The 25,151-nt window shown below is 42.1% G+C and overlaps 1 protein-coding gene across 1 annotated transcript in view; it reads left to right on the top strand.

Moving 5' to 3' along the window:
- LOC149285212 (rho GTPase-activating protein 15-like) overlaps positions 1 to 24,597 on the top strand; it is a 44,740-nt gene extending 20,143 nt beyond the window's left edge. Inside the window, exons 7-18 of the mRNA XM_089495586.1 lie at positions 611 to 672; positions 1,325 to 1,412; positions 1,866 to 1,961; positions 3,656 to 3,754; positions 4,344 to 4,464; positions 5,448 to 5,567; positions 6,775 to 6,873; positions 8,066 to 8,143; positions 9,389 to 9,442; positions 9,688 to 9,819; positions 10,201 to 10,306; positions 24,408 to 24,597. Coding sequence (XP_089351712.1) covers positions 611 to 672; positions 1,325 to 1,412; positions 1,866 to 1,961; positions 3,656 to 3,754; positions 4,344 to 4,464; positions 5,448 to 5,567; positions 6,775 to 6,873; positions 8,066 to 8,143; positions 9,389 to 9,442; positions 9,688 to 9,819; positions 10,201 to 10,306; positions 24,408 to 24,597 — 1,245 coding nt within the window. The remainder of the gene's footprint in view (positions 1 to 610; positions 673 to 1,324; positions 1,413 to 1,865; positions 1,962 to 3,655; positions 3,755 to 4,343; positions 4,465 to 5,447; positions 5,568 to 6,774; positions 6,874 to 8,065; positions 8,144 to 9,388; positions 9,443 to 9,687; positions 9,820 to 10,200; positions 10,307 to 24,407) is intronic.
- Positions 24,598 to 25,151: the final 554 nt, after the last annotated feature.

Genomic DNA, 25,151 nt, shown 5'->3' with positions numbered 1-25,151 from the left:
ACAGTCATTTTTTTCTAAATTTTTCACCATATTTTATACTTTTTTTAATAGTAAATAATATGATACAATCAAAACAATGTCATCTAAAGAAAGCCCTTCTTGTCCTGAAAAAAACAATATATAATGTGCGTGGGTTCAGTATACGGGAAAGATGAAAATTACAGCTAAACACGAGCAGCGCAGAAATGTTAAAACGGCCATTGTCACGAAGGGTACAAAAAGTAAAATCAGCCTTTGTCACGAAGGGGTTAAACAAGTGCTTTATCAATTTTATACTGTGAACTGCCATAAAGCTAAGAGAAAATAATGTTTGGGAGCTGCAACATTGTCACAGAATAATCTAAAGATTTTATTTTATTTGGAAAAAAATGATTTATGTATAAAAAGTTTAATATTTCTGATTATTATTGGGGGCAGAGAGTGGAGATCATGTGTTACTTAAAATGAGGGGTTGTGTGAATTATACTGTTTGCGGATTAAACCTTATTCTAGAGAGTGCATAATGTTTTGTCTAAGTGGATCGGCATCTTTAAAATCTTCCACCACCATGGCATCAAACATAAGGAAGATTATATGAGATCAATGAAAACAGCTAAGTTTTATTTTCCAGGAGGTCGAAAAGGCTGACCAGTTAAACAAGACAAAGATAGCTGAAGGTGGAAGGAAGCTGAAGTAAGATAAAAAATATCTTTAATTGTATTTGTATGGCAGGCATACACATTGGCTAATTTGTTCAGTATCCTTATTAATTATATCATATTGCTGATACATAATTATAATTAATGGTTTCAATATCATTTTGTAATATGCAGCTCAGAGTAGTCCCCCTGAACCAGGCCATGACATTATTATTATAATTATTGTTGTTATTATTATATACATTGTGTCATGTTTGGACATGGTGCTCAAAGATGTCCATACATACATACTGCATGAAGGAGAAGGAGCAGAGGAATAAGACCATGCTGCATTGAAGATCTTGGTTTGAGGAAATACTCATATGAGCACAGATGAATCTGTCAGATTACCAGTCCCGGGCTGTATCTAAATATAAGGGTGGTCTTTAAAGGGACAATATGCTTCCCTTAATCAGCCTCACTATGCATGCAAGTACTTAGTATTCATGCATTCAAAAATATGTTATTTTTTAAGCCATTTACCTTCTGAAGAAGCTAGAGCTTCAGTGCTACAGCTAAACACCCTCTATTTGCACCACCATTTGCATCAGTTTTGTGCACAATTCTTAAACATGTTGTTTTTAAATGATGAAACTTTCAGAGCAAACAATAACATTTTCGGATATCTTCGGATATGTTTCCTCCAGGAAAAACTGGACGTCGGCTCTAGTGGTTCTGACTGGTAACAGTTTGGTATTCTACAAAGACCCGAAAGTACAGGCTCCTTCAGGCTGGGTAAGAACTAAAGCTGTTTTGCTGGCCCCTAGATGAAGGCCAAGCTCACCCGACTTTCTGTTCTAAGAGCAAAAAGGGATGAATTGAGTCTCAATGTAGTGAAGCGCGGTAATTTGCAGAATGGTTAAGCATTTCATCTTATTAAGCACTTTGTTAGAACAAACTCAGTGAGTTTCTCCTACATTAAGAGTGATCCTGCATTATACATAGTAAATGGAGAGAAATATATTAAGATTTATTGAGCTAAGTTTTGGGTTAGTCTTGGCAGTTTCCTTCAGATCCACTCTATGTCTGTTACTTGATCTGTGTGACTTGAATAGTAAAGTGCCTGCCTATTATGTTTTAGGGAATTGGTATCCCTTTTTTGCGTAGACTGGGTATACTATAGGGGTTGTAAAACGTAATTTATGCAAATACTCGAATGACCAAGACATTATTGATTTTGATTCGCAGAAACCTTCCAACAGTAAGCCTGAGAGCAGTGTGGACCTCAGGGGAGCCAACATTGACTGGGCACAGGAAATGTCAAGCAAGAAGAACGTGATTCATGTAAGTCATAGACAAACTTTTTCTTAAATATCTGAGATATTAATACTGCCTTACGACCACATGCAATGGGGGGGAGGTGATCATGTACTCAGTAATACATAGTTACAGTTACATAGTTAAGTAGATTAAGGTAAAAACAAAAAATGATCTTGTCTCCAAGGCAATTAGATTTTCTTTGGATGCCCCAATAAGGTCTTTGTATTGTCCTTTTCTTTCCTCTTGTGTGGCGTGACACCAAAAGCCTTTACAAAATCCAGGTAGACCACATCCACTGCTTCTCTCTGCTCCATATTGTGGCTTACAGTTTCATAGAAGCAATCAAGTTAGCTTGATGTGACCTAGAAGCCACAGAACCATAGTGACATCACATTTTGCCAATCTTGTGGAACAACTCCAGATGCAAAATAATCCTTAAAAAAATTAAAATAAGGATCTGTCAGTTACAGAACTAAGCTCCCAAAGTCTCTGAGGATGAATCCCATCTGGCCCAGGTGCTTTATTAACCTCCCCTGCATTTATTTGCTTTTTACTGGAACATATCGTTAACAAAAATAAATTAAGCACTTCTGCTTTTAGCTTTTAATCAACAATTAGTGGTCTCTTCTCCATTGCAGTTTTTATTGCCATTGAAATATTTGAAGAACTTTTAGGATTTGTTCTACTGTCTTTTACAATCAATCTCTCATTCTTCACTTTAGCTAATCTGATTTCTTTTTACATTTTCATTGATCGTATAATCCTTATATCTCGAAAGATGCCTCTGTCCCTTTCTCATTTAAAAACTTTAAACAACAGCAACCTTTAGTGAAGACCTTGGCACCTCAGTCAGCTTTCCCATGACAAAGACTCGAAAAATAACTGTGCTAAGGCATCATTTTAGTAGCCCTTCTTTGAATTCTCTCTAGAATGTGAATCTAATTATGGAGATCGCAGAACTTTACACTAGATGAGATCTGGCCAGAGATCAGTAAAGTGGCAGAACCACCTCCCTGTTCCTTCTACTAACACCTCTCGCTATACGGCCCAGCTCCCCGCTTGCTTTTTCTGATGCTTTCTCAGAAATAATTACTCCTTAGTCCCTCTCTTCTGTTGTCACCGACAGCACAGCCCCTAATGCCATTTGTATACATTAATCAACAATAAACTGAAGATGTCACACTCTCAACTATTCTTCTAAGTTAACGCCTAGTCTTTCTACTGGGAAATGTGTCTTAAATTAAATCTAAAAAAACCCCCATTAAAAGTAACAATTATTGCACTTCCTCTTTTATTCTGTAGCTTTAAAAACATTGAACAGATTTCAGATCTGTTTGTTTGTTAGAGCTGTTGAAACATACGGTATGGAAAACATTATTTTATTGGGATGCGGGATATATCTAACCATTAGATCATGTCGCACGAAGAACGGACACCGATAGATTGCTGCAGTACAAACTGAAAAAAAGGTTTCTGTGTTGTTATATGATTAATCCTTTAGATGAAAAAATAAAATTACATATCTGCCATAGTTTGCTTAACATACAAAAGTGCACTGAAGGATAAGAAACACAATAATAATAATAATGAATTATTATTATTATTATTATTATTATTATTAACTCTTTTATTATTATTGTTTTGTGTAAGTGAAACCACACTTAATTCTTTAGCCACAAATGGAATTTAACTTAACCTCATATGTGTGTGTTTTTCAGCTGCGCATGGTAACAGGCAATGAGTTCCTTTTGCAATCTGACAAAGAGTCTGTGATCCAAGAGTGGTATGATGCTTTGCAGAGGATCATTGAGAGGCTGGTAAGAGATCTTGTATAATAGTATTTGAGTCACCATTTAGGCTATTGGTGAGTTCCCATCATATAGTGAAGATTAAAATGAGCCCTGGCACTTTAAGGCCAACGGCCAATAAATGACTTAACCACAGCAGCCTGCTGAATACAGACGGCCGCACATTATGCTTTTACATTTGCACAGTATGCAGCCATGGGTATCCGGCCATTGGCCACACATTAAAGTACTGGATCTGCTGCAACAGTCACAATAACGATTAGTGACCTGTGCCATCTTGCACTGGCCAACTGGTATACCTCCCAACTTCTACTCCCAGTTAATCAGCGTGGGAAGCAGCACTACCATGCATGCACATTCCAAACTTACAAGCCTGGGTGTAATGGGAATTATAGTCAAGAAGTGCTACTCTCGTTTTGGGAATCAAAAGGCCCTACATATTTATAGTAGTGTCAAATAATCCTTATTCATTAAATCTTAGGTTGTCATATTATTTAGAACCATAGAGTTTGAAGGTATATAACAACCGGTCTGTCCATTGTATAGGGGATTTGGGGATAAATAAGTTTAATTTTAATAATTTTAATTCCCAAAAAAGGATCGAGAAAATCCCCTAGATGACATCATTTTGAGACGAACATGCAGTATGGAGGTTTTGGATGGGAGTGGTGGAGAAGAAGAATCCTTTTTAAAGTCTAAAGACAGTTGGAAGTTCTCATGTATGTATCAAAGATTTGTTTTTCCTATGCTGGAAAGCACCCTGTAGATATCAAACATGTCAATTTTCTATACTCGATGCTCTGTAAAACAAATAACAATAGGCCCCAGACCAGTATCTTCCAATAGACAATGTGGTTTGTATTGGTGATATGGTGGATTGGATATCTTCCTTCTCTGTCAGTGTGCCTTGTAATGAGTTTGTGTTTAACCTGTTTGTTGTGGCTGATTTTGTCAACTTCCCTTTGTGACCACAAGTGGGCAGCAGAGCACAGTTGGAACGCACGCACGCTCCCGTCAAAAGAAATAGGTCATGACTGACAAAGGTCATGTGTCAAAAAGAATTTCCCAACAGCTGCCCACCACCCTAGAAACCACCCACTTCCCCCAAATAATGACACATTCTACTTCATGCGCTGCTCAGGCCAGGCTGGCAAGGCAAACAACCGCTGTTGTGACAACAATGCAACGAGAAACAAAAAGGTGACGCCAAAAAAACCCCGCAGACAAAGCAACCCTAAAATTGTTAAAGACTAATGGAGAAAAAACCCAACTTAGTGTGGGGAGGGGGACATTTCTTGATAGCTCTCATACAGGAAGAGGAAGCGGTCTCTCACTCATCTGCCTTTCATAGTCCTGTGCCGAAAGATACTATCTATCCGATTTTCCCCACCCTCCTTATCACTCATATGCCCGCTGGTGCTTAAGGCACCCCGAGCGCCAATGCGTATGCTCTGGCGACATGATTTTATACAGAGCTTATGAAAGTGACATGTCCTTCGCATATATGTCCTCTACACATCCCTTAACACACATGTAATTGCAATTCTTTGTAACGTGAGACCTGTAGATTTACTATGTAGGCTTATATGCGTTTTTTGCGCATGTCTTCTGTATATATGGCTGTGTTATCCGTGTGGAGTTTCAGTGACTGCACAACAGATTATTTTCCAATTTTTATTGCTATTTTCATTATTATTCATAGTGTCTTGGGTGAGCTCCGGTGTAGGTGGAGCTGACCGAAAGAATGTCAAAAACAGGCTGAAGAATCTTTTGGTGAGGAGGCCTCCACTTCAGACTCTTCAAGAGAAAGGACTTATTAAAGGTAAATAGTGAGGAGAATTGTGTCAAATTTTAAACATTTATACCTGGTAGGTTCAGGAAGCAATGTGCATTACATAGCTTACCCTAAGTGTACAGAAAATGGCCTTGCTAAGGTCCATTGTCACTGAGTGGTTGCTCAGTCTTTTATTTTCAAGGTCTGGTATGCTACGCTAAATGTACTCGATGTAGCCAAGCCACGGTCAGGGTGCATGATGAGGCCAAGTCAAGGTTACGTGGTGAGCATAGCCAAATTAAGGAGTTTGGGGCTCTGGAGTACCTTTAAAAAACAAACAAAAAAACCCCCAATTATTTTCCCTACATCAACACAAATAAAACAATGAATGTAAAGTAAAACATAAACAGCTCCTTGACAATTTCTGTACATTCCTTCATGATGTCACACCCTGTTCACATTATTCCAATTATTGGCATCATATTATGTCGCACCTAATATATGGCCTGGCCACTGCACGTGTGCAAACCATTTTTTCCGCTGTAAAATATGCACTGTGCATGTGCAGCCAATAAAGAGCCAGTCTGTTGTGACATTGTCCTACTCATAGCTCCTGCCATGTGCGCTTCCAGCCACGCTCCTTCTTCGTGCCCTGCCAGTGGGCTTCCAAGTTCCCTGCCGGTGCGCTTCCAGCCACGCTCCTGCCCTGCCAGAGGGCTTCCAGACGCACTCCTGCCTCGTGCCCTGCCAGAGGGCTTCCAGCTGCGCTCCTGCCTTATGCCCTGCCAGTGCGCTTCCAGGACCCCACCAACCTGGCCACTGAGACCTTCTTATTCCAAGTCTGTTCCCTGCCTGTATTAAGCTTGTCACCCCAAGTTTATATCATGCTTGTGCCCAGAACACCTATAGATGGCGCCCTACAGGAAGACTAAGGCTAAAGTGGGCAGTAGCCCTGAACTGGATCCATCGCAAGCGTGCTTTTGGCCATGGTCTGAATCTGAGCCTGCCCCTGCATCGAGACTCCTACCTGATCCGGCACCCATTGCCCTTACAGATAATTATTTGGTGCTTTTCCAAAGATTTCCCAAGTATTTTGAACACAGAGAGCATGACTCTAAATCTCAGGGAACACATTTAACAAGCAATGGTTTATAAAACAATTGCAGAAGAAATCAATTATGTGTAAATTAGAAAACGCTTAAACTATTTTATAGTCCACGTTTTCAGCATATTAACTGTGTTTTCTCTTCCACAGACCAAGTTTTTGGGTGTCGGCTGGATGCGCTTTGTTATCGAGAGGGGGGTAGAGTTCCAAAGTTTGTAAGACTTTGCATTGAAGCTGTGAATGAGCGAGGTACATTTAAAATAATTGCATGATACGAGCCTATATTTAACAAAGTACACTGCTGTGCAATATTTGGCTCAAAACGGAAGAATGTATCCCTCTAGATCTTGTTTTAGTTAGCATTTATGATTAAAATTTAGGATTGTGTTTTAGCACTATTTACACGTTACAGAGACACATTTTGGGGAGGTTGGGACATTTTTTTTGTTAGTTACATTTTGGTGATAGGCTTAGAAACAGGTTACACTTTAATTAGGGAGTTAAATGTAGGTCACAATACCAGGGAGGACTGCAGTGGTCGGACTGTCCTGGAACTTAAGTCTGGCAGCCGCCTAATGATGTCAGTGCGACCGACAGCTGGATATGCACAGCTGCAAACTACATTTTTATGCTCGTGTAACACGTGGCCAGGCATTTCCAGCATGTGCCCTGTATGCCAGATGGCCAATCGGGCCTGTATAGTACACATATATTGCAGGGTAGGCATATATAAGAAGGGATTCAATCCCATGATTATACTAAAGAAACACTTTTATTACTAAATACACATGTCCACAAGTATTTTGGATTCCTGGTCAGAATGGCAAGCCCAAAGAGATATTTTTTCCATACGATGCTATGATAACTAGCGCCAGACCTACAGCCAAACCCTGTGAATGGATGAACACCACAAAGAATGACATCACAAATTAGTTCATCAATGACATGGTGATGACATAAAAAATGAGTTGTTAAAAGTACAATTTTACATATTAATCTTTAGAATTAGGGTTAATTCTGGATTATGAGAGATGATGTGCTATGGTGCTAGGTAGTACTGGGGCTTGATCTTTGATGTTGTTAGTGATGCCACTAATAAGATGATTTGTGATATAATTAATTTGATTTGTGCTGTCACTAGTGATGCCGTGGGTAAGTGATGCAATTACTATGTCATTAAGGATGTCGTTTGCTATATCATATCTGATGTCATTAGCAAAAGAACATGGTGGGAGTGAACATAATTTTGAAGAACTGTATCTTTGTCCATTTAGGTGAAAAATTAAGTTTGACATTAGCAAAACCCTTTTTCTTGCCATTGATATTTATATAAATGTGTCTCTGCTGAAGCAACAGAAGCACAGTGATGCATGACATTATAAACAGCAAGCAGACGAAATGCAACATGAGGCAAAATGTTTCTAATTTCTGTGTATCCTAGGACTTGATGCTGATGGGATTTACAGAGTGAACGGGAACTTGGCCACCATACAGAAACTGCGATTCGTTGTAGACAGAGGTAAGCGGCTCATGGCATTCTGTCAAATGTAGGTTGTTATTTGGTATAGCAAATGTAATATGTAGGAGCTTAACCGATCTCCGTCATGGTGCACCACTGCACGGTCCAATGTGTAAATAACTATACTCCAGTGCCGTGGTTTATCTGCATATAGTGATAATGTTAAAAAATAGGGGGCAATGCAAACAAATTCTAACCCTGCCTTGTCTTGATCAGGGACTGACAATGTTACTTGCATGTCATCTGACATATCAAGTCGATTCTTCCACTTTGATTTCAGGTTCAATGATGCAGGGAATCATGTTTCACAGAGATAAGTAGTTGTGAAGGGAACCAAAACAATCATTGCTCTTGTGCATAAGGGGCAGGGCGGATGGAGCAATCTAACTCCAACCAACCCCAGCATATCAACTGGCAATACAGGGAAGTAGGAAGGCGTTGGTGTTGAGTGATCTGATCATTGGTTGGTTAGTGGCCTTGTCGCCTCAATCAGTATTAATAATCTAGTGATCTCTGGGTCTCTGAATGGGATTGCTGAATAATTTACAATTCTGTTAACACAATGTATAGATCATTTTATATGCTGTGCACACCATATTAATATTGCCCCAGAGATGACAGATGTGTACATTTTATGTCAGTACAGTGATGCGGGAAATACGTGTACATAATCACTTCTACACTTTCCGGCTCTTATTCAGATTATTAAGATCTGACTACAATTCTGTACATAATGGGAAGCCAGAATCTTACCAAAATTATTTCTAGGGAGATGATACATGGTGGTTTATTCATAAACATGTCACAGGTGCAAAAACAGGGGAGAGCATATAACTGCATCTGTACCAATGCAAAAATGGTTTTGTTAAGAAAGTATGCAACAGTCATGTCACAAACTTGGCCTGTGAACTGAAAGGAGCTCCCTAACATTTTCGATTTTTTTTCCTAACGAGCTTGTGGTACCACCATGACTTCTTTGCAGAACACATATGGTGAGGGTCACTTCATTGACTCTTCCTCAACTTATAATAACCCTAATAAGTATAAAAAGTTAAACATTCCGGTACTATGTGATATTAAGATATAGATGTTTCACTGCCCCATTGGTACTGGGAAATGGACAAGAGGCAGATATGTTTCTGGTACCAAGGATTAAGGGATATTACATAGGAAACAAAAATACCTCCACCTTCTACACTAGCTAACCTTTTCAATCCACCACTAGAATGACCTCTTATCTTACAGAGAGGGCAGTAACAACAGATGGACGATACCTATTTCCGGAGCAGCTGTCCCAAGGTAGCCAATAAGCATTTCTGTTTGTGCTCTGGCTACGTGGTATATCGAGTCTAGTGTACCCAATAACCGCCTTTGCTTCCTGCTACGCCAAGCTCCATCCATGTGTCTAAATTTTTGTGTTACACCTAACCTTGTTGAGTCAAATAACATCTGTATGTGTAATTCATGTTGACTTGGACTGAGTCTTTAATGAGTTATGAAGGGTTCATAACCATATTTTTCTTTGGTTTTGGGACACCCAGAAGAAAAACTGGACTTAAACAGCAGTGAGTGGGAAGACATTCACGTAATCACCGGTGCACTCAAAATGTTTTTCCGTGAACTCCCTGAGCCACTTATCCCATTCAGCATGTTTGATGAGTTTGTAGCTGCTGTGAGTAAGTAGACACGCTATTTCCAGAGCCTCTTCCATGGTCTGTTACCTGCAGGACATTGTCTTCCTTCTATACAGATCTATGATGTTATACATAAGGATGGATTTTGCATCTTCACATGAAACCTAATCTTTGTCCATGTGCAAAACATTTTACTAGATCACCCCTAGGCAGGGCTGGTCCAAGGTGTCTGGAAATGAAGAACCAGTGTTAAATTTTCCATTTTCATCTTTAAATTATTAATGGTATTAAGTGGGCTCCATGAGCAAAGCACTTTTATAACAGAAAATGGTAAATCTTTTTGTATCATATGACTTTTTCATAGATATTTATTTTATTTTTTTAAATCAAAACTTGATATATCTGCATTTTTCCCCCCCATAGAAATGACTGAGGCAACAGAGAGGATAGAGATAATAAAAAATCTGGTGAAGAATCTCCCAGAGGCTAATCATGACACTTTGAAATACATAACATGTCATCTGAAAGGGTGAGTGTTTGGGCTTAAGTACTGGACCCAGTGTGCTCAAAACACATATTTTTCATGTAAATGTACTAATGAATACTGAATACTAATATAAAAAGTGAAATGTTCAGGTCCAGTTTAACTCTGTAAAATGGTCAGAGAAACATTGTTATGAGGAATGTGGCTCAAATATATTGTTTGTTTGTTAAACTGATTTGCATATACCTACCCATAATTCACAGCACTATAGGATTTCTGACGGAAAAACAAGTCCTTAGGCTCCAACGGCAGACTGGATTCAGAAGCTCGATATGCCCAGCTGCTCTCAGCCATTGGGCACCAGTATCGACTTAAAGTACCATACAGAAGTCAGGTGCCATGGCCGCCGAGTGAATGCCAGTCTGGCCCTGATCACTGATATTCAAAGACAGAAGATTTAGATGTTGGTTCTGAGTACATACTAAGCTTCCATAACACAGGGTATTTCATACCCTAAATATAGGAGGTTTGTTTTTGTAATTGTAACCATATGTATGTTTAATCAGATTTCTTTTTTTTTCTTGTGTAGTGTACTCACACAGATTACCGTTGTGTATATTTTTTTTATGGATTTGTAGGTTTTTGCAGAAGCCAGGGTAATCCAAAATTTTTGGATTGATGCTGTCATTAAACAAATCCTCAGGACACACTATTACATCCTAGCAGTAGTTTCCGACATTTTGTTTCCCGATGTATTAGGTCAGGTTTTCAAGGAGTTACAATGTAAAAATTTTCTTCTTGCTTGCTGTTCCTTTTATGTTAGAGGCCTAATTTCTCTCTTTAGGCTGTAGGTGGCACCAAAACTATAAAAACATTCAGTTGATCTCAGTAAACCTCACTGCCTGACATCAGGTGATGATCAAGATCAAGTGAGGCTCTGGGGCAGCAGTGCTACAAGATATATAAGATAGATGCATCCTCCACAGTGCCAGTGCATTAAAAAGCCCTTGCCTGGTCAGTATGATAACTATAATATCCTTCTACAATTCTGTTATTCAGTTAGACCATAATTCAGCCTAGTATTGGAAGGCCCTCTTGCAAAGCACATTTTTATTCCTATGATGCTGCATGAAAGCTATAACAGCTAACTAAAAGTTATATGAAAAATATTTACATATGTTACGAAAGCAGAAATATTGCATCTTTTTCTATGGTGCTACACAAGCATTCATAGACGCACAGTGCAATATTCATTAGACATGTGCATTTGGATTCATAGAAATTTTAATTTTAACCAAATTTGTCCGTTTCGTTAATTTGGAAGGAAGGGACCCCAATGAAACAAACAAAAACGAAGCAGAGAGCTCAGAATGTCAATGTCTGGCTTAGCATATAGTGATGGGAGCTATGATGTACCACTGCTCATGCCTAGCTCAGCATATAGTGATGGGAGTTATGCTGTACCACTTAGTGTTTGGCTCACTATATAATTATAGGAGTCATGTAGCACTGTTTGTGTCTGAATTGCAATATAATGATGGGTGTTATACTGTACCACCATAAGTGTCAGTATATCTTGTTCTGTACCACCGTCTGTGTCTGGCTCACTATATAATGATTGGAGTTGTGGAGTACCACTTTCAAGCACAGTATATATTGTTGCATCAAGCTATACCACCCTCAGTATCTGGCTTACTATTTAATGATGGGAGTTATGCTGTACTATCGTCAGTGTCTGGCTTGTTATATAATGATGGGAGTTATACTGTACCACTGTCATTGCCTGGCTCAATATATAATGATGGGAGTTATACAGTGGATCCATCAGTGTCTGGCTCAATATATGGTAATGATATTTATGCTGTATCACAAATGTCAGGCTAGCTAAGTGCTGTTGCTCACTATGAGCTGCACGGTATCAGATCACAAAATCTGAACAAATCACTGGGTTTGGTGAAATTTGTTTTAATGGTATTTCTTAAATCTCCGCAGTTTTTGGGTAAATCATAATTTCATTAAAAGACGGGGTACAGAAGGAAAAAAAGGGAACGAGGGGTAAAACAGAAAGCGAATATCACATGTAGAGGTCCACAGTGAGACATCACATTATATATGAGAGGCAAAATGTAATATAATAGCTCAGAGACGTGTTGAACGATCCAGACAGCAAAAGGCAGCGAGGTATAATGAACATAACAGTATAAAGCAGCCCGTAGATTACGACCACGCAGAGAGCGAGTACAGCTCGTGTCTCCGGGGGAGCGACCGCACAAAGTTGCGCAGTTGAGCATAGCGGAACGTGTCCAGGAAAGAGGGAGGGGTGCGAAGGTAAAGTTGATCTGGGGGCTTCAGACCCTCGCCAGAAAGGTAAGAGCGAATCTCCGACCTCCCAGCCCCAGACGAGACCAAGAAGAGGGCACCGCCCATCTCAGGATGGAAATCGGGATTCAGAAGAGGCGTCAGAGGCGAAGGCACCGAGGAGAGGCGCGTCTTCCTGAGAACCTGAAACCAGACATCCAGAGTGGCCCGAATGAAGGGGTGAGGCAGGGCCGCTTCCCGCGCAGCAGAGGTCAGGAGCCACGGTAGAGAGCTCATAGGGAGGCCCAATAAAGCGGCTTCAACAGCCACCCATTGCTTGTGTGAAGGGCCATGCAGGACAGGGCAGGGCCAAACCCCGCTAGCTTTAGGGAGAATCAGCTTGGCCAGGCGTACCCTAGGGGCACGAGAACCCCAAACAAAACGCAGAAACGCCGTGCGCAAAGAAGGGAAGAAAGAGGGGGGGATAGGGAGGGTCTGAAACAGATAGAGGAGACGAGGCATAACAGCACTTTGATACAACCTAACCAAGAGGTCGTCAACGACTTCCAGGACCTCAGATCAGACCGAAGGGTGGTGAACAAAGGCGAGAAATTACATTGGAACAGTTGGGAGAAATCAGGCGTTAGCCAGGTCCCAAGGTATTTAAGCTTAGAGCCACACCAGGCAAAGGGGAAAGAGGACCGCAGGGGACGGACCACATCGGAAGGGAGGTTTATGTTCAGTATTTCGGATTTAGAGGCATTAATTTTGAAATTGGTAAAGGCACCATATACTGAGAATTCACGGAGGATGTTGGGGAGAGAAATCTGGGGGCGGGACACAACGAATAGCAGGTCATCCGCGTAACCCAAAATTTTGTGATGAGTTCTCCCGACCCGCAGCCTGCATATATCTGGGTTCATCCGTATAGACTGGAGCAAGGGCTCAACAGAGAGCACGAACAGCAGGGGAGAGAGCGGGCAGCCCTGCCTTGTCCCATTGCGGATAGCAAAGGAACCCGAGAGGGAGCCGTTGACACGGACGCGAGCCGAGTGGGTGGAATACAGGGACCGAATCCAGGTTAGTAAACCGGGGCCGAAACCCATTTGCGACAGGGTGGACAGCATGAAAGGCCAAGCCACCCTGTCGAAGGCCTTCTCAGCATCCGTGGAGAGCAACATGGTCGGGGTGGAGGTGTGTTTAGCATAGTGCATGAGCTAAAGGGCTCTGATGGTACTGTCCCTGGCCTCACGCCCGGGAATGAAGCCGGTTTGATCCGGGTGAACCAGAGAGCACATGAAGGGCTTAATGCGGTTGGCAAGGATCTTGGCCAGTAATTTCAGGTCTACGTTCAGCAATGAGATGGGGCGATAGCCAGTGGCGTCGCTACAGGGGGGCAAGGGGGGGCAATTGCCCCCCCTAGGTTAATCCTTGCCCCCCTGTTGCCCCCCTGCCGAATTAGGAAAAAAGTCGCAATGCGACTTTAAATCCCGTCCTTTTTTTTTTTTTTTTTATGCGGAGGAGAGAGAGGGGCGCCTAGCAACTGCTCGGTGCCCCCCATTCTCCTCCACGAGGCCTCTACCTCCGTCGTGGTGCCGGCATTTCATCCTGAGCGCCGAAATATGACGTCATATTTCGGCGCTCAGCAGTAAAGCAGTGGCCACCGCAGCAGAGAACGAAGACAGAAGCCTCGTGCTCCCGTCGCTGGACCTAAAGGTGAGAGAACTACAAAGGGGGAGGGTAGATAGTGAGTAGGGAGAGGGGTTAGAAAGTGATAAGGGAGGGAGAGGGGTTAGAAAGTGATAAAGGAGGGAGAGGGGGTTAGAAAGTGATAAGGGAGGGAGAGGGGGTTAGAAGGTTATAAGGCAGGGGCGTCCAACATGCGGCCCGCGGGCCAAATGCAGCCCGCGAGACCTCCAGGTGCGGACCGCGTAAGATCGCTAGCCAGTGCAACCGATCTTACGCGGGCCGCACCTTGAGCATGTACTGGCTGACTTGGCATGATAGGAGTGTGATTGCTAACAGCAATCAAAGTCCCATCATGCCTAGGTTCCAGCACTTACACATCCGACCAGTAAATGCTGGAACCTAGGCATGATGGGACTGTGATTGCTGTTAGCAATCACACTCCTATCATGCCAAGTCAGCCAGTACATGCTGAAACCTAGCTAGCTGCCCCCCTTGTGTAATGATGCTGCCAGCAGTATGGGGTCTGCACATCACTTACAGCCACCCTGTACCAGCATGTACTGGCTGACTTGGCATGATAGGAGTGTGATTACTAACAGCAATCACAGCCCCATCATGCCTCGGTTCCAGCATTTACTGGTTGGATGTGTAAGTGCTGGAACCTAGGCATGATCGGACTTTGATTGCTGTTAGCAATCACACTCCTATCATGCCAAGTCAGCCAGTACATGCTGAAACCTAGCTAGCTGCCCCCCTTGTGTATTGATGCTGCCAGCAGTATGGGGTCTGCACATCACTTACAGCCACCCTGTACCAGCATGTACTGGCTGACTTGGCATGATAGGAGTGTGATTTCTAACAGCAAGCACAGTCCCCTCATGCCTAGGTACCAGCATTTACTGGTTGCCTGGGTATGATAGGAGTGTGATTGCAGTGTGGACGCCAGGGCTGGCTTTGGGGTATGCAACCTGTGATCTATGCGTGTAATTTAGGGGGTTTTAAATATACCTTTTAATAACGTGTTTTTTTGTGAATTCCAATTGATCTATACCTGCAAAGCTGGGGTTGTGTGTTATTCTGTAGATCCATATCTGGTATGCTATGTTTCCATACATTATTTATGCATACCTGCAAATACAGGGTTAATATGTCTTATTCAGTTGATTAATACCTGCAATGCTGTTTCCATGTATTTATTTGATCTATACCTGCAATGCTACATTTCATATACTATTGTATACCTGCAAATACAGGATTTGTATGTCTGATTCTGTTTATTTGAGATCACAAGTGAATTTCAGTTGATCTATACATGCAAAGCTTGGTTTGTGTGTTAATGTGTTGATCTATACCTGCTATCGGCAACTGGGGCTAACGTTAATATATATGGGCAGCAGGGGCATCAATACACAAGGGGCAAAAACACTAAGGGGGGTATAAACGACAATGCAGTGTGAAAAATCCATCCTGATGTCGACGTCTGTGACGTAGAGTGTGTCCTGCTGTTTGTGTGTTTTTGGTTATCAGTGTAGCAGAGCCTGCCTTCGGTGTGTGTGTATAGGTGTTGGTGTGGCAGAGCCTGTCCTGGCGTGTGTTTGGGTGTTGGTGTGGCAGAGCCTGTCCTGGTGTGTGTGTTCGGTTGTCAGTGTGTCAGAGCCTGTCCTGGTGTGTGTATGTGTTTGGATGTGGGTGTGGCAAAGCCTGTCCTGATGTGTGTGGGTGTCTGTGTGACTGAGCCTGTCCTGGTGTGTGTGTCTGGGTGTCGGTGTGACAGAGCCTGTCCTGTTGTGTGTGTGTCTGTGTGGCAGAGCCTGTCCTGGTGTGTGTGTGTGTTTGGTTGTCGGTGGGGCAGAGCCTGTCCTGGTGTGTGTGTTCAGTTGTCAGTGTGGCAGAGCCTGTCCTGGTGTGTGTGTCTGGGTGTCAGTGTGACAGAGCCTGTCCTGGTGTGTGTGTGTCTGTGTGGCAGAGCCGGTCCTGGTGTGTGTGTTCAGTTGTCAGTGTAGCAGAGCCTGTCCTGGTGTGTGTGTTTGGTTGTCGGTGTGGCAGAGCCTGTCCTGGTGTGTGTGTCTGGGTGTCGGTGTGACAGAGCCTGTGTTGGTGTGTGTGTTTGGTCATCTGTTTCCTGGCACTTAACTTACAGTAGGAATTATTTAATTTATATTTATCCAGAGAGAAAATGCCCTCCTGAAGTTATAGTGACTTCAGGGGACAAAACGTTCAAGGCCCTGAAATCATTTAGTGGAAAAGTTATTTATTGTGTTATAATATTTATTTCAAGGATTAGTCGCACTGAATTGTGGTTTCAGGCTTCCCATGTTGAATGATCAAGTATTATTTTAGCCCAATAACAAAAGTATAATTCCATAGCACATTCCATAGCAAATTATTAATGCCCCCCCCAGTTTGACTGTGGTATCTTGTGTGCCCCCCCTATATATTGTTTCTAGAGTCGCCACTGGCGATAGCTGCTACATTGCTCCGGGTCCTTACCCTCTTTTGGGATTAGAGTAATCGCAGCCGACAAAGTGTGATCCGGAATACGACCGCCAGACAGAATAGAGTTGAAGGCACTCACAAAGTGAGGACCCAAAACATCCTTAAATTCTGAGTAGTAACGTCATCAGGGCCCGGGCACTTCCCCGCAGGGGAGGACTTAAGGGCAAAGAAAAACTCGGGCAACGCGATCGGAGAGTCTAGAGAGGCCGCTTCATCCACCGTGAGCTTTCGGTTGATGGTCTTATCCAGGTACGACCTGATCGCTAGGGATTGGCTAGGAGGCACGGGGTCAGAGGGAGCCCCGCGGACAGGGCCGGCCCGACAATGGAGCCGAGTGGGGCAACCGCTCCAGGCAGCTCTTTTGAAGGTGCGGCCCTTTGCCGCCCCAAGCCCTTTTTTTTTTTTAAAGCGAAAGAGAGAGAGATCGGCGCCCCTCTCTCTCTCTCCTCTGCGGCGAGTCTTCCTGTTCGGTCTCGGTGCCGGCTTGTAATGCTGAGTGCCGGAAGATTTCCGGCGCTCAGCATTACAAGCCGGCACCGAGACCGAACAGGGAGACTCGCCGCAGGACTGCTGAAAGGTAAGTACAGGGGGGGGGGGCGGCAGGGACGGAGGGAGAGGAAGGGTAGATAATGTGGGGGGCGGCATTTTACCTTGGGCCAGCCCTGCCCGCGGAGATTGTAGAGTCCCTCATAATGACTCTGAAAACAGCGAGATATATCGGAGGGGTGGGAGTGGAGGAGACCGCTCGAAGAGCGTATCCTGGGCACATAGGTCTGTCTCCGCACAACCCTCGCGAGATATTTACCTGGCTTATTGCCATGCTCGTAGTATATCGCCTTGGTTTTTAGAAAAGAAGTGTGCAGTCTACGATTGAGGATCGAGGCTAACTCCCCCCGGAGAGACAAGAGGAGCTGCAGGTCGCTGCCGGACACAGAGGCCTTGTGCGCCTGTTCCGCCAAGGCAATCTGGGCATAGTGTTTGTCAATCTGCTCCGCGCGTTTACGCTTGGAGCACTCCCTGATAAAATGCCCCCGGATCACGCATTTATGCGCCTCCCAGACCGTCAACTCAGGAGTACCCCGGAGGAAGTTATCCTGGAAGTAATGTCGGAGGACCTCAAGCGACTCGGAGCGGGCCAGCACATCCGATAGGACAGACTCATTGAGGCGCCAGGAGCCCCCAGTAGGACGGGGAATGGGGGGTTCCAAGGAGAGGGAGAGAGGGGCATGGTCCGACCAGGTTGTCGCCCCAATGGAGGAACGGCGGAGGAGGCTAGCGAAGTGGCATGGAAGAAAAAAGAGATCAATGCGGGAGTACGAGTTATGCGGCGTGGAGAAAAAAGTATAGTCCCTCCCATCCGGATGGAGAGCCCTCCAGCAATCAACCAGCCTGAAGAGGTGTCGAAAGCCGGAGACAGCGCTACATTAAAGTCACCCCCTAGGACGAGGATCCCCTCCTGGAAGCCATTAAGTTTCTGCAGCACAGAACGAAGGGTGAGGTGTTGACCCCGGTTAAGAAAATAGACATCTCCGCAGTTTTAATATCATTTTCCTTATTTATTTATCTACTTTACTCAAAATAAACTCTTTAGGCACAAAAGGAGCTAGCTAAGGCTCTGGTATCTGCAAATAACCCTGATGAAGAAAAAGGGTCTATCTCTTCATCAAAGAGCAACAACAAGAACTGTGTTTCTGCTTTGCTATGCAGCAAACTCTGCACCTAACACCTTTTTACCCCACTGTTAATCCTTCTGGGTCAATGTGTTTCTAAAGTTGCATAGGTATATTATTTGTACACCTGATTATTTACTGTAATCAGGGATGGATTTAGTCCTGCAATGGTGCCCATAAAACTGAATCCAGACTGCTGAGTTATTCACCCTAATCTAGCACCAAAAAGGTTAATAGGAGCCACCCACCTAAGTTTTAAAACTTCTATGACCCAGGACAAAATTGCCTAGAAAATGAGCACACTGTGGTTTCTCTTGTATCATGGTTACTTCCATCTGTAACAAATGTAATACATTTATATGTAGTTAGAAGAGCTGTTACTTTCTGACAGTGTGCTTGGGCAGTGTGTGTAACACGTGTTTAACTCATGTTAGTGGTAAAAGAGACTGAATCAATGCAATAGATTATTGAAATGTTTTTAAGGAATATGACTCAGCCGGATGGGGGGATTTCTAAATAAACACATCTACAGCAGACCGCCCACTGCAGTCCCACAGAGATTCTAGAAATGAGAAACTATTAACCAAAAGCCCAGGTGATATTAATTTAGAGCAGCGGGCTGGTTCCTCCCCCAGCTGCTGGATAACTCACATACATGCTCATGCTACCAGAATGTATTTTGTGTCACAATCCGGAAATGACAGGTTATGTTTAATGCTTGATGATAAGAATTATGTTTTCCGTAGAAAAATACCCCACTGCTGCGAGTATCCTGTCATGTCTGCCTTTACCCAGTAAATGAATGGTAGTAAAATCTTATGATGTCACACGGTTATGGCTCTGTCCATAATGTTTTTTTATCAGACGATGTAAGTGCTAGGAGTCTGAGCAACCTCTGTGGCATATAAAATGTTAATTTCAGAGTCCAGATTTCCAGATTTGTACATTATATGCCCTTTATGAAGTCACATCATTCTATTCCAAAACCGAAATGTCAAAAGTTGTAATCTGAGACTCTTTCAATGTCTGCATAGATTAGTCAACAGCCCTCATCAAGACAACTTTTCAAGCCACACCTCAAAATACCAAAATGCCCACCTGAAATATTGGTCAGTGTGGTGCCAGTGGCGTAACAACCATGGTCGCCTCTGTAACAGGGCCCGCCTCTCTAGGTAGCCAGGGCGACCCATGTGCTCGCTTGTCTCTGGCGCTCGGCACACTATGCAAGCAGCCTTGTTTCTATCATGGTTCATGTAACGTGATGTGGCCTCACTGTGTTTCTGTCTCCCTGTGGTCGGACTAGCCCAATTTTGAACTGGCACAGTGGGTCAGGAATGCAGCGGTGTCACGTTAAGTTATATGACCCAGCAGTAGACACAAGGCTGCTGGGGCATCAGAGACAAGTGGTCACAGGGGTTGCCTGTGCCCCCTAGGGAAAAGCTGCGGGTGAGGGAAGGGGTTGCAAAAGGGAGGGAGTATGTATGTATGTTAGAATGAGAATGTATGTATGTATAAGTGTGTGTTAACATGAATGTGTATGTGAGCATGAATGTATTTGTAGGCATTTGTGTTTGTGTAAGCATTTTGGGGGAAACAACAGCACAGGCAGACTGGTAGCACTGACAAGCTATTTGGGGCAAAGATGGCACAAGCAGGCCATTGGGGCTAAGATTGCAGCGCAAATGGCATTTGAGGGCTAAGATGTCACTGATAAGCTTTTTGGGGCACCCACAAGCTGTTTGGGGCAAAGAAGGCATCCTAGGACATGTTGATGAAGTTGGGGGGCCCCAGGGAATTTTCGCACCATGGCCCTGTGGTTTCTAGTTAGGCCCCTGATGAGAGCATTTGGTGTAATGAAAAGGATGTGACTGCTATTACCACTACTCTTAGTAAAGAGGACTTTCCATGAAAAAATATTTATTCTCTTTGATCGTAAATATACAGTGTTTTGTACAGTATATTAGCTTTGACCAGCATTATCTAGCATTATCACATTTTGTTTCAGTAAACTTTCTTTATCTGCAAACCTGGAGGCTGCACTTGTTGTCAGTCAAGATATTTTGGGTAACTTTCCCTGCTCAAACGCAACACTGAGCTGACTTTTTATGTAAATGCCAATAAAGTCCTCAATAGACTTCCATTAGTCAGAGTGTCCTGCTAATTAATACTGAGGCATTCTATTGTTTACCAAAAGCAATAATAATATGATTAATATGTAGCTACTTGAAAACTTTATATTATCACAAACTAAAACTTTTTTAACCCTTCGAATGCCAGCTATATACGTTGTACATAGCAGCACTTTTAACCCTTCTTTGCCCGATCAGCTGGTTTTAGATGTTGAAAACTCTGTCCGGCACTGAGAGAAGATGTTCCCTCATTACATTGCAGCTTTTTTCTTGACAAAAACTGCACAATCCATTGAAGAGTTAACCCTGTGATCGCCAATTTAACGTCGATTACATCCCAGTTGCCATAGGCAGCTTCCTGAGTGATCTGATCATTATGATAGGAGGTCATCCAGTAAAAAACACATTGTACAAAAAATAAAAAGTTTTTACATTTATTCATATTTTATTACATTACTAATTACTATCTGACCAATTATTAGTGACTCTTTGGGTCATTGAGCTGTCTTTCTGATCAATGTCATTAAACTAAACTTGTCTTGTTGGTTGAATATCTATTACAACATTAATTTTACTTTCAACATGTCATGGTCACTGATTAGTGACTCTTTTTGTCACTGATCATGGATCAGTCTCACTGATCAATAGCCAGTGACCTAATGTAATCATCAGCCCCATCACTAACACTATGCACTAACTCTAACTTAACGTATAACCGTACCTAACACTTTTACCATCCACTAACAGAATTCCAACACTACCCCTTGCACTATCCCTTAACCCTTAGATATAATCACTAAGTTGTTTTGTTATTTCCATGTATGTGCTAGTTAGCTTTGAGACTCCAAAACAAAAACAAATTGATATAAATGCAGGAAAGAAAGATACAAAAAAACTGCCCTAAACCCAGGGTATTACGCTTTCCATTAGATTTGTGGTTGTGGCAGTCCACTTAGCAAGGTAAGTGTATTTATGGTCCTTAGACAATGTGCTTTCAGTAGTTCCCCCCAAATAAACTACAGTCTTCAATAGGTATGCTTTCAAGCAATATATACTTGTGATTATTGTGATGTGTATGATTAAATATCCCCTCCAAATCAAGTTTTGTTGATTCAACCATGAAAGTGTATTGGCTTGAAACCTCTTTGCACACCCAGGGTTAAGGATCAAGTTATGACTAAAAAACATTTCAAAGTTGTTTGAAAAAGAAGAAAACCTTGTGCTTGTGTTATTGCATTTAATGTGGTCTTTCAGGAAATATATACTTTTGTTTATAATAACACTCTATACCAGTTTTATCTTGGAATTTATAACTTAGATACCTTAAAAACATCATAAAAGACAATTTTGTGTTATGATCAAATTTCAGCATATGTTTGAGAACAATATACTGTATTGGCTCGATTATAGGCCGCACCCGATTATAGGCAGCACCCTTAAAGTTTGGTGCTATTTAAAAAAAGAAAAACACATTAGTGGAATGGTAAAACAGTATTTTATCTACAAACAGAAAACCAATAGATATTTTAAGGTCCCCCCTTAATTCATAATGCACCTTTGCTTATAGATATCCCCCTCTGCTCTCCTGATATGCCACTCTGCCTCCTGATATGCTTTATGCCCCCCAGATATGCCACTCTGCTCTCTTGATATGCCACTCTGCTCTATTGATATGCCACTCTGCTCTCTTGATATGCCACTCTGCTCTTCTGATATGCTTTATGCCCCCAGATATGCCACTCTGCTCTCCTGATATGTCACTCTGCTCTCCTGATATGCTTTATGCCCCCCAGAACATAAAGTGTGTGTGGGGGGGAGTGCGGCCTATAATCGGGACGATACATTACTTAAATCTCCAGATATTTAATAAAATATAATATATTATAATATAAAATGGATGTTGTAGTTTTAAGAAAAACACATTTATTTGAACCAGTTTCATAAATTTTGGTAGTTTTATAAGATCATATAGTATGGGAATATGTAATTTTTGTGTACTTAACACTTTATATCTTGTCCTACAATGCAAGATTCACTTTGTCAGCTACCAATGAAAAGCTGAACTCTGCTGAAAAAAACAAAACAATATATACCATTCCATGGGAATGCTATATACAGTACATTGTATTGGCTCAATATAGGCCGCACCATAAAACTTTGGTGCTATTTTAAAGAAAAATTTATTTTTAAAGAAAAAATACACATCAGTGGAATGGTAAAACAGTATTTTACCTAATAAACAAGAATGTATTTTAACATTTTAAAAAGTTTTTTGTGGTATCTATTATGCAGTTAGTCAGCATATGTTATATATAAACAGAAATCCCTCCCTTAATTCATAATGCACCTTACTTATAGATATGCCTCCCACTCTGCCTCCCCAGATATGCCACTCTGCCCCCAGATATGCCACTCTGCCCCCGATATGCTTTCTGCCCCCAGATATGCTTAATCCCCCCTAGAAATACCACTCTGCCCCCAGATATCCCACTCTTCTCCCTAGATATGCCACCCCCCAGACTTAACAATGCATCCCAAGACTCCCTGGTGTCTAGCACGACCAGCTTGTCACCGGCTGCGGCGATGCACGGAGACAACCTCCGCTGCCAGCACTTCCGCCTGGGCTTCTATGGTGGAGCACTGGAAGGTTATGTCACGCCATGCTCCAGGTCCCCTGCAGCGCTGTGGGGGATCTGGATCCTAACCCTGCTGCTTGCCCCGAGAAAAAAAAAACACAGAAAAAAACTGCGCATTCCTGTGCTAAACTCAGATTATAGGCCACACCCCCACTTTAAAGACTTAAAGTGGGGGAAGAAGTGCGGCTTATGTGAGAGAGAGAGAGAGAGAGAGAGAGAGAGAGAGATATCCCCTTTAACTCTCTATGGTCTTGTAGGCATTTACACTATGCTAGTGCTATGCAAATGTATTGTTCGTAAAATGGGATTCTGTCAATCCGGAAATCCATTGAAGATTAAAATCAGATCTCTGTGTATTTCTGCCAGGGTTTTCTAAAACACTTTTGAAAGTGTTTATGTGGAGACCACCGCCTTTAAAATCCAATCTAATGTAGACAAGGGTGTAGCCAATTTTTATGAGATCATCAGTAAATGTATACAGACCTTTTTAGCAAATCATGTTTCAAGGTAAATTACCGGACAAATAGTTATGTTCCTGGTACTCTGATTATTATTCTATTTATATTTTTCTGCACTGAGTCATTTTTAGTCCATTTCCTGACTCCCTCAATTGCATTCTTATTTCTCATTTGTTTGAGAACAGCTGCTATAGCGAAACCTCTAGTGGCCACATTGGCTCAGGACCTGTATGATTCAGGGGTGGTGAATATGAGATGTTCTGGGGCTGTGACAATGATTTTCAGACTTCGTGTCAGGGTCTCACGCTGATTCAAGTATATCACATAATCTTAACATATTAACATTAACCACGCTTCCTCTTAAATTAGAGGCATACAAAAAAATGAATGCAATTGGATATGCCACTAAATGCCATTGGGGACAGGTGTCAAATATATATTGAAAACATAATGTATATAGAAAAAAGCTGATATATATGTTAACGAAGAACCATCAAGCACAGTAAGTTTGCATCTTGTGCATTTAAATGATTGACAGTGATGTAAACAGCGCACATTGAGAACTTGTTTATTTAAATGTGTGATACTGTTTAAAATATAAAAAATGTTAACCTTCAGAAGGAAACTTGAAATTATATATTGTAAGGTTTATTCTAGGAAGTGAAATAAAAGTTTTGTGAAATAGCATCTTAGATCATGAGGTCGGGATGATTATATAAAGAACTCTATATCTGACACTTCTTCCTTCTTGTTTATTGTTTCCTATACAGTGTGATGGAACATTCCGAGTCGAATCGCATGACAACTCAGAATATTGGCATAGTCTTTGGGCCAACCCTGATGAGACCAGAAAAAGAACTGTTCTCTAACATTGCTGCAAATATGGTTTACCAGAATCAAGTGGTAGAACACTTTCTTACTTACTACCAGGAGATCTTCTCATCTGGTCCAGAAGAATAGGACTACATTTAGTCCTCAGAATTCAGATTTGTAGATACTGGAAGGATTGCTCCATAGTTGAACTAATATTTATATATAAATATTTTTTTTTTAATGTGTTTTCATTTCTAAAATGGGACTTGTGACCGCAATGATTATGGTGAAATTTGTCAAGCATACAAACCATCAAGAAGTGTTGAGCTAACCCTGGAATCATCAAGACGACAGGACAGTGGGGGAAGTCTATAAACTGGAAATCCAGTCATGTACATACTATGAAATTTGGATGATATATTTTTTTAAAGACTTGGCCAACGGAAAAAATAAGATTGAAAGCATTGTAGGCTTATCTTTGTTAAATAAATCTTGACACAGTGTAATACCTCATGTGTTTTGTTCCCCATGTCCTGTGTTGTGAATAGTTAAGTTGCTTTGCCTGGTTTCCACGTCGAAGGGATGGCATTTTTGACCACTTCTGACTAGACTTCTCCAGACGGTAAATGGATGTACCAGGGTCCCACTGTTTTCTGCCAATGCTGAGATGATGGCGCTGCTGGATATCTTCAGATTGCAAA

This window comes from Sceloporus occidentalis, unplaced genomic scaffold (assembly GCF_023333645.1).
Source record: "Sceloporus occidentalis isolate IW3139 unplaced genomic scaffold, rSceOcc1.0.p SCAF_82, whole genome shotgun sequence".
Taxonomy (NCBI): Eukaryota; Metazoa; Chordata; class Lepidosauria; order Squamata; family Phrynosomatidae; genus Sceloporus; species Sceloporus occidentalis.
The sequence above is the reverse complement of the archived record's forward strand: the minus strand, read 5'-3'. Positions and strand labels throughout refer to the sequence as shown.